Source organism: Ranitomeya variabilis, chromosome 1 (assembly GCF_051348905.1).
Source record: "Ranitomeya variabilis isolate aRanVar5 chromosome 1, aRanVar5.hap1, whole genome shotgun sequence".
NCBI classification, from domain to species: Eukaryota; Metazoa; Chordata; class Amphibia; order Anura; family Dendrobatidae; genus Ranitomeya; species Ranitomeya variabilis.
In genome coordinates, this window is record NC_135232.1 from 781,735,528 (window position 1) to 781,753,015 (window position 17,488).

At 46.8% G+C, this 17,488-nt stretch overlaps 1 protein-coding gene across 2 annotated transcripts in view; it reads right to left on the reverse strand.

Annotated features, from left to right (window-relative positions):
* Positions 1 to 17,488, reverse strand: part of LOC143784401 (fibrillin-2-like) — a 254,227-nt gene that overhangs the window by 44,029 nt on the left and 192,710 nt on the right. For both annotated transcript variants that reach the window (XM_077272616.1, XM_077272625.1), the window contains 6 exons: positions 14,149 to 14,286; positions 14,011 to 14,061; positions 13,364 to 13,489; positions 2,900 to 3,127; positions 2,153 to 2,278; positions 1,323 to 1,451 (listed from right to left, as the gene is read on the reverse strand). In XM_077272616.1, coding sequence (XP_077128731.1) covers positions 1,323 to 1,451; positions 2,153 to 2,278; positions 2,900 to 3,127; positions 13,364 to 13,489; positions 14,011 to 14,061; positions 14,149 to 14,286 — 798 coding nt within the window. The remainder of the gene's footprint in view (positions 1 to 1,322; positions 1,452 to 2,152; positions 2,279 to 2,899; positions 3,128 to 13,363; positions 13,490 to 14,010; positions 14,062 to 14,148; positions 14,287 to 17,488) is intronic.

The following is a 17,488-nucleotide window of genomic DNA, read 5'->3' on the forward strand; positions in this document are numbered from 1 at the left end:
AGCCCTGTGTGAGGGCAGACTGGAGGGGAGTACGGAGCGGGCACTGACTGCGGGGAGGAAGGAGCGGCCATTTTTCCACCGGACTGTGCCCGTTGCTGATTGGTCGTGGCTGTTTTGCCACGACCAATCAGCGACTTGGATTCCATGACAGACAGAGGCACCGACCAATGAATATCCGTGACAGAAAGAAAGACAGAAAGAAGGACAGACAGACAGACGGAAGTACCCCTTAGACAATTATATAGTAGATGATGTAAGGGATCCGGTATTCTAGAATATGCATGTATGAGCCACGCAGTATATAACACTGGCCACATAGTATATAACACAGCCCATGTAGTATATAGCAGTGTGAGCACCATATCCCTGTTAAAAAAAAAAAAGAAGTTATATACTCACCCTCCGTCATCCAGCGAAGCTGTTCCGATGCGCGAGCCGCTGCCGCCAGCTTCCGTTTCCAGAGATGCATTGCAAAATTACCCAGATGACTTAGAGGTCTCGCGAGACTGCTAAGTCTTCTGGGTAATTTCGCAATGCATCTCTGAGAACGGAAGCTGGCGGCAGCCGCGCGCACATCTGCGGACAACGGAAGGTGAGAATAGCGAGGTTTTTTGTTTTTTTATTATTTTTAAACATTAGATTTTTGTTACTATTGATGCTGCATAGGCAGCATCAATAGTAAAAAGTTGGTCACACAGGGTTAATAGCAGCGTTAACGGAGTGCGTTACCCACGGCATAACGCGGTCCGTTAACGCTGGCATTAACCCTGTGTGAGCGCTGACTGGAGGGGAGTATGGAGCGGGCGCCAGGCACTGACTGGACGGAAGTAGGGAGGGACTAATTCTTGGCCGGACTGTGCCCGCCGCTGATTGGTCGAGGCCTAGCGGCCTCGACCAATCAGAGACGTGGGATTTCCAGGACAGACAGACGGAAGTGACCCTTAGACAATTATATATATAGATATATATATATATATATATATATATATATATATCTTTATTTATTTATTTAGTTATTACTATATCACTGCTTTACTATTTGAAGTAAAGGAAATCAACTTCCTAAATTCTCTATGTGCTTCCTCTATGGTACATACACACTTGCTGTCCAAAAGCATAAGCAGTAATTATAGTTGAAGGGGTTGCATTAATTTTTACCTCTATAATTTAGAGGTCCCCATATTATTCAAAGAGTCTTACCACATTTGAACTCTTTCTTTATGATATATATATTCACCTTTAAGTATAAATGACTACATGTGTGGATGTTCAACCAACTGATCTATTGAAAGTCATCGGCATAATGACACTTTTATAATTACCCATGCAGTTCTTCATCATCATGAATCCACTCTCATAGCCATCAAAGCATTCGCACTCAAAGCTTCCAGGAGTATTCACGCAAGTGCCGTGTCCGCAGAGGTCAGGAGAGATACGGCATTCATCTATGTCTGTAATTGCGGCAGTAAAACAATCAATGTTACATAAATGTTTTGAAAAAAGACATAGGCCTATCAAGTTCATTATCTCACCACCAGTTATGCAGTTATGCATTCTATATCACTAGATAATAACCCACAATGTTACTGGCTTTAAGGATATTGTCCAGCCCTTTTTGTAAAAGCTGTTCTAGTGTCTGCCATTACTGGGGTGGGGCATTCCACAGTCTGACTGCTCTAACTGTAAAGAACCCTTTCCTATTTAACAGCCGGAATCGCCTTTTATCCACCCGTAATGAGTGCCCCCTGGTCCTTAGTATGGTCTTTGGAAGGAATAAGTCATGGGCTAGTCCTTTTACTGACCACACACATCTTTATACATATAAATCTCCTCGGAGGCGTCTTTTTTCTAAGCTAAACAAGCCCAACTTTTCCAACCTCTCCTCATATGAGAGGCCTTCCATGCCTTGTAATATTCTAGTTGCCTGTCTTTGAACTGATTTTAACTTCTGAATATCCTGTTTATAATGTGGAGCCCAAAACTGGATCCCGTATTCTAGATGTAATATTACAAGGGATTTATAGAGGGTAATAATACATTGGTGTCACGCAATTTTATCTCTTATTATAAATGTAAATCATTCCATCACAAAACTGGTGTTTTATGAGGTTGAGACAGTGTGCCACATACTTTTGAGGATTCTCGTTCTTACCTGTACAGTTCCTTTCTTCAGCATCCAGAGCAAAGCCATTCTCACAAATACACCGGAAGCTTCCAATGCTGTTGCGGCATGATCCATGGTTGCACAAGCTGTTGAATACCTTGCATTCATTCACATCTAGGAAGGTTAAAAACAAAAAAACATAATGCATATTGAGATTCTGAGTGATTTCCCAAGTAATGATTAACCATGGGTATTACAATACAAAGGAAATCATGTCTAAACTGATTGCACATATATGGGCTGAATTTTGGAGAACTGACATAAAACCAATAAATTCTAACTAGTATCTATAAATGGCCAAAATGTGAAATCCTTGAGATTCAGAACATGTCCTAATGTGATTCGATTTTGAGGATCAGAATAGGACATATTCAATAGGTCTGTGTGCTGTCTGACAGGCAATTGGGTAGCACACTGGTAATTCCCATGGATGTGTGAATGCAGTCTAAATAGGACAGTCATATGGTACAAGGTGAATTTCATACTAGAAAAGGACAGCATGTGTGAGTGCACCGTCTATTCTAGAATTCCGAAGACTATGGTGAATACACTATAAAGGTGACTTTCTAGGAGGACCTATATGATACTTTTAAACACATCTTCATGTGGAAACTAATGCAAAATTATACCAAGCTCAACATATAGTTATTATTCTTTCAGGCTATAGATGAAAATATTTAGCAAGATCATAAATCGCATCAGAAAAGATCCAGCTGAGCTAGTGAACAATATTACCTTTGTAGAATGGACGACCAGAGAGAACGTCGCCTCTATTTGCAAAGCCAGTTCCTCTTGGACAGATGGTCTTATATTCATCACTTCCAGGTCTTGGGCATTCCTCACAGTCAATACCCCAGGCAGCACCCACAGTGCAGCAACACATATCAATTCTGTACTTTCCAGGAAAGGGAGAAGTGCATTCATCCTCATCCCACTTCATATAGCACTGTTCCACGCGTATATCTGGTGGGAAAAGTAAGATCATAGAATAATAAGGTTTTATTACAGGAGTATTATCAAGTCTGGATAGCGGATAACTTTCAAATCGCTGGACCCCCATCAATGCCAAGAACCAGTTCTCTGAAGCACTACGCATGAACACAGCATTGGTCAATCATGCGCACTGCCACTCCTTTCACTCATGGGAGTGCCAAAGTCCAGTTGTGCACTGCTCTCAGCAAGTTCTGGTGGTTCCATTAACAATGAATGGAGTGGTTGTGCACAAGATCAAGCACTGTTCCATTCACATGGGGCAATTCAAAACCTTGGGAATGGTGGAGGTCCTTTGGTCAGACCCCCAGCAGTCAGGAAGTTATTCCCTAGTCCATGGATAGGTGATTACTTTCAAACTTGAGAATCCCACTTTAAACCCTTTTTGTTTTTTGCATATCCTAGAGAACTTTAGTACATCATAGTAATTGTATCTAGGCCTTCTGAAAGTGGGAGATGTTTCCCTTAATAGTGTACAATTCATAGTGAACACAAGGCAAAAAAACACCACTCTCTCTATCTGTAATAACACCCTTCTTCTGTGACACCTGCCCTCCATATTTTACAAAAGTAGCCAGGTTCAGCCCTCACATCATAACTATTGGATTTGCCACATTTGAATATGATTAGTCTTTGGAATACTGTTTTAGTGACTTTTTTGCAAAACCTAGCTCTTCTCGGCCTCCAAAACTGATCAGATTCTTATCGGTCAATTTACAAATGAATCATCTCTTTACTGTGATACTCTTATTGTACTTAATGTTCTTAAAGGGAGTCTGACAGCAGTTTTTAGGCTACGTTCACATTAGCGTTAAGCTAATGTGCGTCGGATTTGCGTCGGCGACGCAGCGGCGACGCATGCGTCATGCGCCCCCTATACTTAACATGGGGGACGCATGCGTTTTTTTTTGTTGCGTTGTGCCACACATGCGTCTTTTTTGCCGCAAGCGTCGGACCAAGAAAACGCAACAAGTTGCATTTTTCTTGCGTCCGATTTTCGGCAAAAACCGACGCATGCGTCGCAAAACGCAGCGTTTTTGCGTGCGTTTTGCCGCGTTTTTGCGTGCGTTGTGCGTTGCGTCGCCGACGCAGCGGCGCACAACGCTAGTGTGAACGTAGCCTTACTACCACAAACCAAACACATCTATTCAAGATCGTTGTAATCCAGAATCAATCCATATCTTTGTTTTTTATCATCTTTCTTTGTATTATGATAACGAGCCGCAATTGTAGGGGGTTTGGCTCTGCACTTACAGCGCTCTGTCCTCTTTCCAATTTTCCTTGCCTGCCGCCATCATTTGCTACTGATTAACTGGTCAGCGATCACTCTTGTTGTCTGAATGACCAACCCTCTTCACCATAAATCTTGTACAGGCACCTTCACTCCTGGCGGCACTGCATGCACAGTAAAGTCCTGATGATGAACCAAGATCAGGACTATGGATCTGTGCATGTGCAGCGCCCCAGAGTCCTGGTCGTTGCAGTACTGTGGCTTCGCCACTAAGGGGAGCCATGGTGCGTTCGATGGCACTGAAGGAGTTCCTCTGATCAGGTATCACAGACACCAATATGTTTCACAGCTGGGCCTCCGGGGGGAGCTAAGGGTGCTATTCATTAGGCCACTCCCCACCATAGTGGGTAAACTGGGGGTCAGGCAGGAAGTTAGAGAGAAGGCTGACTGGATTGAACGAAGCAACACCTTGTGGCAGAGGGTGTTGTGGAGGAAGAGACAGTAGGGTCTCTGCCAGGGGTGGGATCCTGGCAGAGGCTTGGCATTGGAAAGAACGTAACGGGACCGTGCCTGCTCAGAATAGCGGCGGTGCCCCAAGAAAGGACTAGAAGCGAGATAGATTGTGCTGAGTGAGAAACGAGATCAAGCAATAGGAGAATTCCAGTAGGGGTCGTGCTGTAAGACCGGAGCAACACCCTACTGAGGCGCATTACCGGTGGCCGGAACGCCGAGGGAGTATTATAACATTCAGCTTCAAGCAATACTCTAAACAGCGGCAGGACAGTCAGTTTAAGGCGGGCTGTCTAACACATATCACCTATGAAGTCTTGGGAGGCAATTGCGGGAGAGGGGCGTCTCTAGGGTCCCGGAAGAACTCCAGGCCTATCCGACAAACGGGTGCCATTCCAACTGTAACATCAGGAAGGGACGGGAGATTAGAAGAACATCATTTAATCGAGTTGTGAGGGAACTTAAGAAACAGACACAACGGTTGTGGGGTACTTTCCGTAAGCACAGCAGGGAAGGACTACAACACATAGCGCTAAGAAGGAAGGCACCGATTTCCACCTGTGAAGTGAACTCTGGAGGTGCCATTGGACCGGCCGGACTTGCGCAGCTTGGTGAACCGTATTCTGGACTGAGGACTCAGAGATCTCCAGTAAAGAGGTAAAGAGACTGCAACCTGGTGTCCTCGTTATTTACCGCGACCTGCACCCCACAACTGCACCGTTACAACACGACTTATTGCACCGGACGTCCCCCACTGACAGACAGGGCCACGGACCGGGTCTAGCCACCGTGACAACCCCAGGACTGAGACTCAGAGGCCCGGCTCCGGGTACCCCTCGGCCCTGCGGCGGTGTGGGGGCGCTCCGCAAACTTGGCGTCACGAACAGGATCTACTTAAGCCTGAAGAATCAGGTCATGTGTGCCTAGAGACTGTGATTTACTGTACTTGAACTGTAGCTTTATTGAGAGACTGTGTGTTGTGCCCTTTGCCGCCAAAATCCGCCGCCATTGCAGCGCTGAGGAGAGCGCAGGAAGAGAAGAGGGGCGTGGAGTGGGCGTAGACAAGTTGGAGAGCGCGAACAGCAATGGCCGCCCAGTCTAAATATTTCTGTGTGTTGAGGACGTGCCCGTCAACAGCCGAGGTCCGCCTCCTGATCCTGGCCGGAGGGTGGAGACCATGGGGACGGGGCCGCCCACGGAAGAGACCGCGGGAAGAAGACGCGGGAAAAGAACAAGAAATGGCGGCACCAGGAGCACAGCGCGGAGCTGACCCGGCCCAGTCCGAGGCCGCACAAGCTGGGACAGGCTCTGAAACGCCAACGCTGCGGGGTCTGACCCTCACCGAGCCACTGTTGGGCCGACCCCCTGTGCCACTGTCCGAAGAATGTGTGGCTGCAGCCGAGGCCCGACAGCTGGCCCGCCGCCTGAAGGCTGATGCCCGTGCCCTCACCCGGGTGGGCCAGCCCACCGAGATCAAGTTGTCTCCTGTTGCTGCTTACCCGGCCGCGGCGGAAGGTACGCTACCCGCACCGGGCCTGAAAATCATGCCGGATGCTGAGCACTTACGGCGTCTGATAGCGGCATGGCGGAGCCGGCCCCATCCTACAGAACCGGTCGACCTAGTTAGTGCTCCGGAGATCCCGCCATCACACTGGGGTGTGGTGGTGGCCTTTAATCCCCAGTGCGGAAGGAGAGTAATCCAAGAGATCGGGGAGCCGATACAGGTCCGCGTAGATCGGGAGGAGGTGGAGCCTTGCAGCGGGAGGATCGCTCGCGATCTGGAGCCAGGTGATGCCGTCACCTACACTCGTTGGAGGAGGGCTACGGGAGAGGCTGGCTGGATGGCGCGGGGCGTGCAGCGATGCATTGCCCTCCAGGCTGCTGCCGGAACACCAGAAGGAGCTGATTCAGTGGGGAAAGCAGCAGAGCCCGGCCCCGCGGAACCCCGAGAAGCCCAGCCTTGCCGTGCCCCGGAGGGACGTGTGCGTCTGCCAGTAAGGAGGACCTCCCGGCGAGGGATTTTATCACTGCTGGGACCGGAACGGCGTCCTGGCTCACCGGTGCGATCTGTTGGCCTGGTGAGGCCGGATAAGAGGTCGCCTTCCGCAGAACCCCAGTAAGATTTTATTGCTTGATGAAAATGTAAATAGTTACTGTTCCTGATTGTTTGTTACTAAACCCGTCCAGGGTTAACAATTTATGGATCCCTTAGTTGACCCGGGATCCTTATTGTTTGTTTTTCTACAGTTTTGCACAAGTTTTACAAACTGAGAAATCATGAACAGTGCATGATCCAAACTTTCTTGTAAATAGTTTGCACCTTATTAAAGGCGCTTCCTACTGGTTTTATTTAAAGACTCTTTGCGAAGATACCGTTCTGGAACCTTTGCTGAACAAAGACTGGTAGGCTGAGAAGACGAGCTACCTCAGAAAGACTTGATCCTCTTTTAAAGGGGATGTCCAACAGCGTACTTACGAGAGATACTGTTTTAAGAACAGTAATGCCATGATAATGTTGGAATGAGAAAAGTTGTATGTGTTTTAACTAGTTAAATGTAAAGAAATACTGATGATGATGCTTTGCAAGAAATGTAACCGTTTTACATGAAAAGTTATATGTGTTTAATATGTTTGAAATGTGAAGCTTGAATAATGTTCTTCAAAAGGAAAGATGCAGAAAGCCTGTTGAGGTAGACTAGAGTTCTGCATGGATAGAAACGTAAGAAAGTAATAATGAAGGTGAGGATAGAAGGTAAACCCTGCGTCCCCATAGAAAGTTAGTTCGTTACTAAGGACAGAAAGTAGACCCGTAGGGGTTAGTGAGTGAGTCCTTATAGGAGCCAGGCAGAGTGGGCTCCATGTTCTCAAACTGAAAGGAATGTTATGTCTATACTATGTATAGTAGAGAAAGGCAGTAGGCCCTGGCTGAACGGGGCGGTCCTGTAAAAGAAAGGAGAGGCAGTAGGTCTGGTGCCATAGGGACAGGCGGTCCTGCAGGTTCAAAAGTAGGAGAATGAAGAGTTACTTTGCCCTGTAATGTGATTATAGGAAGGCCTTTGATAAACTAAGAGTGTATGTTTCTTAAAGGCAATGTTAATTTATTGTTCCAGCATTTGCACTTAGTAGAATACCCGGTTGGGTAATGAGAGTAGATTGTAGCCTGTTGCTATGATATTTGATTATGTTTTGTAACGTTAAAGTGTCCTCACCTCCCATAAAGGGAAGCCTGTTCAAGTATGCTTATTGTTTTGCACTCAACAAAATTGTATGTCTTTTTGCTAATCTGTATTGTTGTTTTTCTTCCCAGTCCCGGAGTACTGTGTTTAACCAGGGGGGAGTGCAGCGCCCCAAAGTCCTGGTCGTTGCAGTACTGTGGCTTCGCCACTAAGGGGAGCCATGGTGCGTTCGATGGCACTGAAGGAGTTCCTCTGATCAGGTATCACAGACACCAATATGTTTCACAGCTGGGCCTCCGGGGGGAGCTAAGGGTGCTATTCATTAGGCCACTCCCCACCATAGTGGGTAAACTGGGGGTCAGGCAGGAAGTTAGAGAGAAGGCTGACTGGATTGAACGAAGCAACACCTTGTGGCAGAGGGTGTTGTGGAGGAAGAGACAGTAGGGTCTCTGCCAGGGGTGGGATCCTGGCAGAGGCTTGGCATTGGAAAGAACGTAACGGGACCGTGCCTGCTCAGAATAGCGGCGGTGCCCCAAGAAAGGACTAGAAGCGAGATAGATTGTGCTGAGTGAGAAACGAGATCAAGCAATAGGAGAATTCCAGTAGGGGTCGTGCTGTAAGACCGGAGCAACACCCTACTGAGGCGCATTACCGGTGGCCGGAACGCCGAGGGAGTATTATAACATTCAGCTTCAAGCAATACTCTAAACAGCGGCAGGACAGTCAGTTTAAGGCGGGCTGTCTAACACATATCACCTATGAAGTCTTGGGAGGCAATTGCGGGAGAGGGGCGTCTCTAGGGTCCCGGAAGAACTCCAGGCCTATCCGACAAACGGGTGCCGTTCCAACTGTAACATCAGGAAGGGACGGGAGATTAGAAGAACATCATTTAATCGAGTTGTGAGGGAACTTAAGAAACAGACACAACGGTTGTGGGGTACTTTCCGTAAGCACAGCAGGGAAGGACTACAACACATAGCGCTAAGAAGGAAGGCACCGATTTCCACCTGTGAAGTGAACTCTGGAGGTGCCATTGGACCGGCCGGACTTGCGCAGCTTGGTGAACCATATTCTGGACTGAGGACTCAGAGATCTCCAGTAAAGAGGTAAAGAGACTGCAACCTGGTGTCCTCGTTATTTACCGCGACCTGCACCCCACAACTGCACCGTTACAACACGACTTATTGCACCGGACGTCCCCCACTGACAGACAGGGCCACGGACCGGGTCTAGCCACTGTGACAACCCCAGGACTGAGACTCAGAGGCCCGGCTCCGGGTACCCCTCGGCCCTGCGGCGGTGTGGGGGCGCTCCGCACATGCACCATCCCCTCTTTGAAGATGACCAGCACAGGGAGTTACAGTGTGACAGCTATTTTCCGGTCTCTCCAGAGATGCTCAATTGGGTTTAGGTCAGGGCTCTGGCTGGGCCAGTCAACAATGGTCACAGAGTTATTCTGAAGCCACTGCTTTTTTATTTTAGCTGTGTTTAGTGTCATTGTTTTGTTGAAAGTTGAACCTTCTCTGAGGTCCAGAGCACTCTTCAAGAGGTTTTCATCCAGGATATCTCTGTATTTGGCCGCATTCATGTTTCCGTCTATGGCAACCAGTCGTCCTGTTCCTGCAGCTAAAAAACACCCCCATAGCATGATGCTGCCACCACCATGTTTCACTGTTTGGATTGTATTGGGCAGGTGATGAGAAGTGCCTGGTTTTCTCCACACATACCGCTTAGAATTATCACCAAAAAGGTTTATCTTCGTCTCATCAGACAAGAGAATATTATATTTCTCATAGTCTGGAACTTTGTGGAACTTTCTTCCATCTCCCTATTGCATCTCTGGAGCTCAGCCACAGTGATCTTGGGGTTCTTCTTTACCTCTCTCACCAAGGCTCTTCTCCCACTATTGCTCAGTTTGGCTGGATGGCAAGGTCTAGGAAGACTTCTGGTGGTCCCAAATTTCTTGCATTTAAGGATTATGGAGGCCACTGTGCTCTTAGGAAGATTGAGCACTGCAGAATTTCTTTTGTAACCTTAGCCAGATCTTTGCCTTGCCATAATTCTATCTCTGAGCTCCTTGGCCAGTTGCTTTGACCTCATGATTCTCATTTGGTCTGACATGATATGAGCTGTGAGGTCTTCTATAGAGACCTCGGGTCGGTGCGATTACAGCAATACCAGATTTCTATCAGGGTTTTTATGCTTGGCTGCGGTCATGCACTAAAATACGCTTTTTTTTGCAAGAACTAGTTTTTGCATCATCATATTTTGAGAGCTATAATTTTTCCTTAGTTTTGCCAACAGTCATGTAAGGGCCTCTTTGTTGCGGGACAAATTGACGTTTTTATTGGTACCATTTTCATACACATGACATTTTTTGATCACTTTCTATTACAATTTTTGAAAGGCAGAATGAACAAAAAACAGCAATTTAGTATTTTTTTTATGTCATTCCGCATGTGGTACAATTGATTTATTTTTCAGGTCAGTATGATTACAGGAATACAACATTTAGGTAATTTTTTTTGTTTTAGCTCTTTTACACAATAATAGCTAGTTTATAGAAAAAATATTTATTTTTACATTGCTTTATTCTGAGAGCTATAATTGTTTTAGTTTTCAGGTGATGGAGCTGTGTGGCAACTTGTTTTTTGCGGGACAAGGTGACGTTTTCAAAAATACCATATTTATTTACATTCATCTTTTTGATCGCGTTTTATTCCACTTTTTGCTTAGCAGTATGATGATAAAGCATGGCTTTTTGCCTCAATTTTTTGCGGTGTTCACTAAAGGGGTTAACTAGTGGGCCAATTTTATAGGTTGGCTGTTACGTGGCAATACTTCATATGTGTACTTTTTTGTTTATTTTTTCTTTTTCATAAAAATATTTATTTATGGGTAGAGATGGGTGGACCCCTGGATATTCGGGTCAGGCGGTTTTCTGCTGAACAGTTAAAAAAGTTCAGGTTCGGGTATCAGAACAGTACCTGGACCCAAACCCCAACCTGGACCCACTTGAATGGGGTCCAAAATATATATATAAAGTTTACCTCCGGTCACTGGTGTCAGCTGATGGGACTACTGCTCTCAACAGCCTATGCCTGCTGCCGCTAATAACAGCGAGAGCAGGCAGCAGGCAGCGGCTGAGGGGAGTATTCATCATCTGGTGCCTGCTCTCTAAATAAATAATTTAAAAAAAGTGGGTTCCCCGGTATTTTTGATAACGAGCCAGGCAAACCCGCAACCCTCAGCTGTCAGCTTTAGCAAGGCTGATTATCAAGAATAGAGGGGTACTCAACCTGTTTTTTAATTATTTCAATAAATAATTTAAAAAAATGGCGTGGGGTCCCCCCCATTCTAGATAACCAGCCTGCACTAAATACAGGCCCATAGCCCTGCTTAATGCAGATTTAAAAATCTTCACTAAAATACTAGCACTGCGTCTATCGGCTTGGCTAACTCACCTGGTTAATATTACAAGAAAAGTAATAGACCTTATCAAAGAAGTAAATAAGATAGAGAGCTCGGCACTTTTACCTAGTTTAGACACTGAAAAGGCCTTTGACTTTTTAGAGTGGCCATTCTTGTTTGAAACTTTGAATCAATTCGGATTGTTCAGGCCATCTGTTACGGCTGTAAGGAGTCTATATTCCCAACCCTAAGCATCAATTAAACTTCCACATGCACTGTCTCAACCTTTTTCAATCTACAATGGCACGCGCCAGGGGTGTGCTTTATCCCCTCTACTCTTTGTTCTATGTATAGAATCGCTAGCTGCACCCTTTTCTGGGTGGATTCAAGCAGCTATTTTTAGGCTGGGGGTGCCAAGACTCATGGCCCCTTACCAGCTTGAGAATACCATCCCCCAGCTGTCAGCTTTAGCAAGTCTGGTTGTCAAAAATGGGGGGACCCCATGCCGTTTTTTAAAAATTATTTTTTAAAATAATTAAAAAAACAGTGTGTGGACCCCCTCTATTCTTGATAGACAGCCTTGCTAACGCTGACAGCTGTGAGTTTTGCCTAGCTGATTATCAAAAATACAGGGGAACCCACTCCATTTTTGTAAATTATTTTTTTAGAGCGTAGGCACCGGCTAATGAATACTCCCATCAGCTGCTCCTGCTCTCGCTGTTATTAGCGTCAGCAGGTGTAGGCTGATGATAGCAGTAGTCCCATCAGCTGACATCAGTGACTGGAGGTAAACTTTGACAGTGTGGGAAACGCGGTTGTCTGACCGGCGGTGATGATTTTACTGCAGATCAGAAGCAGTGTTTGCCGCGCTGTCATGCACATGACAGCGTGACATACACTCGGTGTTCTTGGTGAAGTGCGTGTTCAGTGTCCATGCCTGAATAGTAGGTGTTCGGTACGGGCCTCGAACTTTACTGTTCGGGTTTGCCCATCTCTATTTGGGGCTAGAATATACATTTTTTTTTTTTTACATTATTTTGTGATTTGCTTTAATATTTTGACAATTTGTTTTCACTTTTTTTAACTTTTTTACTTTGTCCCACTATGGGACTTTCACCTCTTGCAGACTGATAGCTTGTAAAGCATAGCAAAGCAGGAGCTTTGCTATGCTTTACAAACTGTCAGCACTGCACTGACATGCAAACTTGGTACAAAATGCTCTGAGCATAGTGTTGCAAGTTTGCTAGCTCTGGTGACCTTTATGTCATCATGACAACATCAAGTCACCATAGCAATGATCGGCCCCTGGCGATGACGTCGCAGGGGGGCTGTTCGGAGAGCAGTGATCGATATTGATCACAGCATTTAGGGGGTTAAAGTGCTGTTAGCAGTACTGGCAAACTATGTGGTCATAAAAAGGCTTAAAAAGAGCTCAGAAAACTGTCAGACACAATATTTAGTTAATTTATTCTTAAGCCAACAATACACAGTGCAAAAGATGCAAATAGGGCAAAATATCGAAGGCAAATCATTTGTAAAAATTGTTTTAGCTCCAAATAGATGCATTTAGTTAATAATAATTAAAACAAATGAACAAAAGGTGGACGACACATTTTCTGCCCTTTATGTTTAGCACAATCTTTGTGCCACAGTGAACTCACTGCATAGCATTAGTAAAAAATCTACATTTGTGATTGATTGTATATGATCCAAACCAAACATTCATTACTTTCCTTGTCATGCAGACAAAAAAGGCAAAGCTTCATATCTCATTTTTGCATTATGCATATGTTACATACTACATTAATACTTTCCCTCCATGATTTCAATGACTGCATAAAAGTAATATGCTAACATTTCATATGTCATTATTCTTCTTACCGACACAATTTCTGCCAGACCCATCCAAGATTAGACCTTCAGGACACTCGCACTTGAATGAACCAGCAGAATTCACACAACGCCCATTAGGGCACACGCCCGGGAATACTTCACACTCATTTACATCTGTAAAAATATAAATAAAAATAAAACAAATAAAAAACATAAAAAGCTTCAGCAAACACAGACAAGTTCATCCGACTCTCCAGAATACTATTTCTCCATGAGGACCAAGCTCTGACACAATGATGAACCCTGAAGGTCCAGCAGAAGATGACCCCATTTGGAGATCACTTTGATCTCATTCCTTTGCCTCTAGGGTCCTGTTGATTTTATGTTTTTACATAAAAATTACCATATAAATAAAATTGCATTACTTTTTTGTAGATGTCCGGTTCCAAGAAACCCCAGATCAACACTAGATAACATTTTTTTGTCTAACCAAACAAGAAAAGATAACAATTTCTATAACATTCACTATTTAACAATCACGTACTATTCCCATTATTAGAAAAATAACGAGCAATTATTTGTGTGTTCTAAGGAGCTGTGCACAGATAACAAGCCTTAGTAAGTAATTACTTCTAGAAAAATGTTTTATATTAAATTCTAAATTTTTTATACATTTTTGGAATAACATATTTTACCTTCACATGCGACTCCCTTCTTCCTGGAGTAACCCCGAGGACAGGCGGAGTCTAAATAAAACGCAAAGTGTCATTAATTGTATAGATGATAGATATCCCCAGATATATACAAATTAAATTTTATAATATGGTGCTTACCAATCTCACAACGCTCACAAGGGCTTCCCCAGGCAGCCCCTAATGTTGCACAGCATTCAGATTTCAAAGTTGCTCCATTGATGTTGACTTCGCATCGACCATCTTGGAGATTCAACCAACAAGTTCCTTTCATGCTATCTGCATTGCGTAAAAAAAAAAAAAATTGGCTAAGGTAAAAAGTATCTGAATGTATCAACTCAGAATTGTTTTGCAATCTTTGGACAGAAAAGAAGTCGTACCCATTTTTTGAAAAGCAGGAGTCTAAAAATATTATACTAACTGGACTTATGCATTAAATAATAGATGCTTAACCCCTATACCCCCCAAGCCTGTTTTCACCTTCCTGACCAGGTCAAATTTTACAATTCTGAAATCTGTTACTTTATGTGGTGGTAATAACTCTGGAACACCACAATGATTCTGAGACTTTTTCGTGACATATTGTACGTCATGGTAGTGGTAAAATGTTTTCGATATTACTTTAGTTCTGAAAAAATCGGAAATTTGATGATGAAATGGAAAACTTTGAACTCTCAAATTTTTAATTATTATGTCCTTAAACCAGAGAATTATGTCCAGGGCCGGACTGGCCATAGGGCAGTTCTGGCAAATGCCAGAAGGGCCGATGGCAGTAGTGGGCCGCTTGAGTGTGCCGCTGTCGGCACTCTTCCCCCCCGCTGTTGCGGCACACTCCCGGCCCCGCATTCAACTATACCGGCGTCATAGACGCCGGTACAGTTGAATGCAATGATGGAGGAGAGTGCGTCTGCTGACGCCCCCTCTCCCATCATTCCCCGCTCTGCCTGCCGCTGACACTGCGGGTGCGCGATGACGTCATATCATCGCGCACCTGCAGTGTGACCGGGCGCCGGGCAGACTGCAGCTGCTGAGACCGGAGCCAGAGGAGAGCAGCGCGGGGCACGAGGAGAGAGGTGAGTAGAGTGTTTGTTTGTTTTTTTAACAAAGAGTGATGAGTGGATTGTGGAGCTATTGGGGGGGGGGGACTGCCTGCCTGCCTGCATTCCATTCTATGGGGGCTGCCTGCCTGCATTCCATTCTATGGGGGCTGCCTGCCTGCATTCCATTCTATGGGGGCTGCCTGCCTGCATTCCATTCTATGGGGGCTGCCTGCCTGCATTCCATTCTATGGGGTCTGCCTGCCTGCATTCCATTCTATGGGGGCTGCCTGCCTGCATTCCATTCTATGGGGGCTGCCTGCCTGCATTCCATTCTATGGGGGCTGCTTGCCTGCAGTACATTCTATGGGGGCTGCCTGCCTGCATTCCATTCTATGGGGGCTGCCTGCCTGCATTCCATTCTATGGGGGCTGCCTGCCTGCATTCCATTCCATGGGGGCTGCCTGCCTGCATTCCATTCTATGGGGGCTGCCTGCCTGCAGTACATTCTATGGGGGCTGCCTGCCTGCAGTACATTCTATGGGGGCTGCCTGCCTGCAGTACATTCTGTGGGGGCTGCCTGCATTACATTCTATGGGGGCTGTGCTGCATTATATTGTATGGTGGCTGCCTGCCTGCAGTACATTCTATGGGGGCTGCCTGCCTGCATTCCATTCTATGGGGGCTGCCTGCCTGCATTCCATTCCATGGGGGCTGCCTGCCTGCATTCCATTCTATGGGGGCTGCCTGCCTGCATTCCATTCTATGGGGTCTGCCTGCCTGCATTCCATTCTATGGGGTCTGCCTGCCTGCATTCCATTCTATGGGGGCTGCCTGCCTGCATTCCATTCTATGGGGGCTGCCTGCCTGCATTCCATTCTATGGGGGCTGCCTGCCTGCATTCCATTCTATGGGGGCTGCCTGCCTGCATTCCATTCTATGGGGGCTGCCTGCCTGCATTCCATTCTATGGGGGCTGCCTGCCTGCATTCCATTCTATGGGGGCTGCCTGCCTGCATTCCATTCTATGGGGGCTGCCTGCCTGCATTCCATTCTATGGGGGCTGCCTGCCTGCATTCCATTCTATGGGGGCTGCCTGCCTGCAGTACATTCTATGGGGGCTGCCTGCCTGCATTCCATTCTATGGGGGCTGCCTGCCTGCATTCCATTCTATGGGGGCTGCCTGCCTGCATTCCATTCTATGGGGGCTGCCTGCCTGCATTCCATTCTATGGGGGCTGCCTGCCTGCATTCCATTCTATGGGGTCTGCCTGCCTGCATTCCATTCTATGGGGGCTGCCTGCCTGCATTCCATTCTATGGGGGCTGCCTGCCTGCATTCCATTCTATGGGGGCTGCCTGCCTGCATTCCATTCTATGGGGGCTGCCTGCCTGCATTCCATTCTATGGGGGCTGCCTGCCTGCAGTACATTCTATGGGGGCTGCCTGCCTGCAGTACATTCTATGGGGGCTGCCTGCCTGCAGTACATTCTATGGGGGCTGCCTGCCTGCATTCCATTCTATGGGGGCTGCCTGCCTGCATTCCATTCTATGGGGGCTGCCTGCCTGCATTCCATTCTATGGGGGCTGCCTGCCTGCATTCCATTCTATGGGGGCTGCCTGCCTGCAGTACATTCTATGGGGGCTGCCTGCCTGCAGTACATTCTATGGGGGCTGCCTGCCTGCAGTACATTCTGTGGGGGCTGCCTGCATTACATTCTATGGGGGCTGTGCTGCATTATATTGTATGGTGGCTGCCTGCATTCCATTCTATGGGGGCTGCCTGCCTGCATTCCATTCTATGGGGGCTGCCTGCCTGCATTCCATTCTATGGGGGCTGCCTGCCTGCATTCCATTCTATGGGGTCTGCCTGCCTGCATTCCATTCTATGGGGGCTGCCTGCCTGCATTCCATTCTATGGGGGCTGCCTGCCTGCATTCCATTCTATGGGGGCTGCCTGCCTGCATTCCATTCTATGGGGGCTGCCTGCCTGCATTCCATTCTATGGGGGCTGCCTGCCTGCATTCCATTCTATGGGGGCTGCCTGCCTGCAGTACATTCTATGGGGGCTGCCTGCCTGCATTCCATTCTATGGGGGCTGCCTGCCTGCATTCCATTCTATGGGGGCTGCCTGCCTGCATTCCATTCTATGGGGGCTGCCTGCCTGCATTCCATTCTATGGGGTCTGCCTGCCTGCATTCCATTCTATGGGGGCTGCCTGCCTGCATTCCATTCTATGGGGGCTGCCTGCCTGCATTCCATTCTATGGGGGCTGCCTGCCTGCATTCCATTCTATGGGGGCTGCCTGCCTGCATTCCATTCTATGGGGGCTGCCTGCCTGCATTACATTCTATGGGGGCTGTGCTGCATTATATTGTATGGTGGCTGCCTGCATTCCATTCTATGGGGGCTGCCTGCCTGCATTCCATTCTATGGGGGCTGCCTGC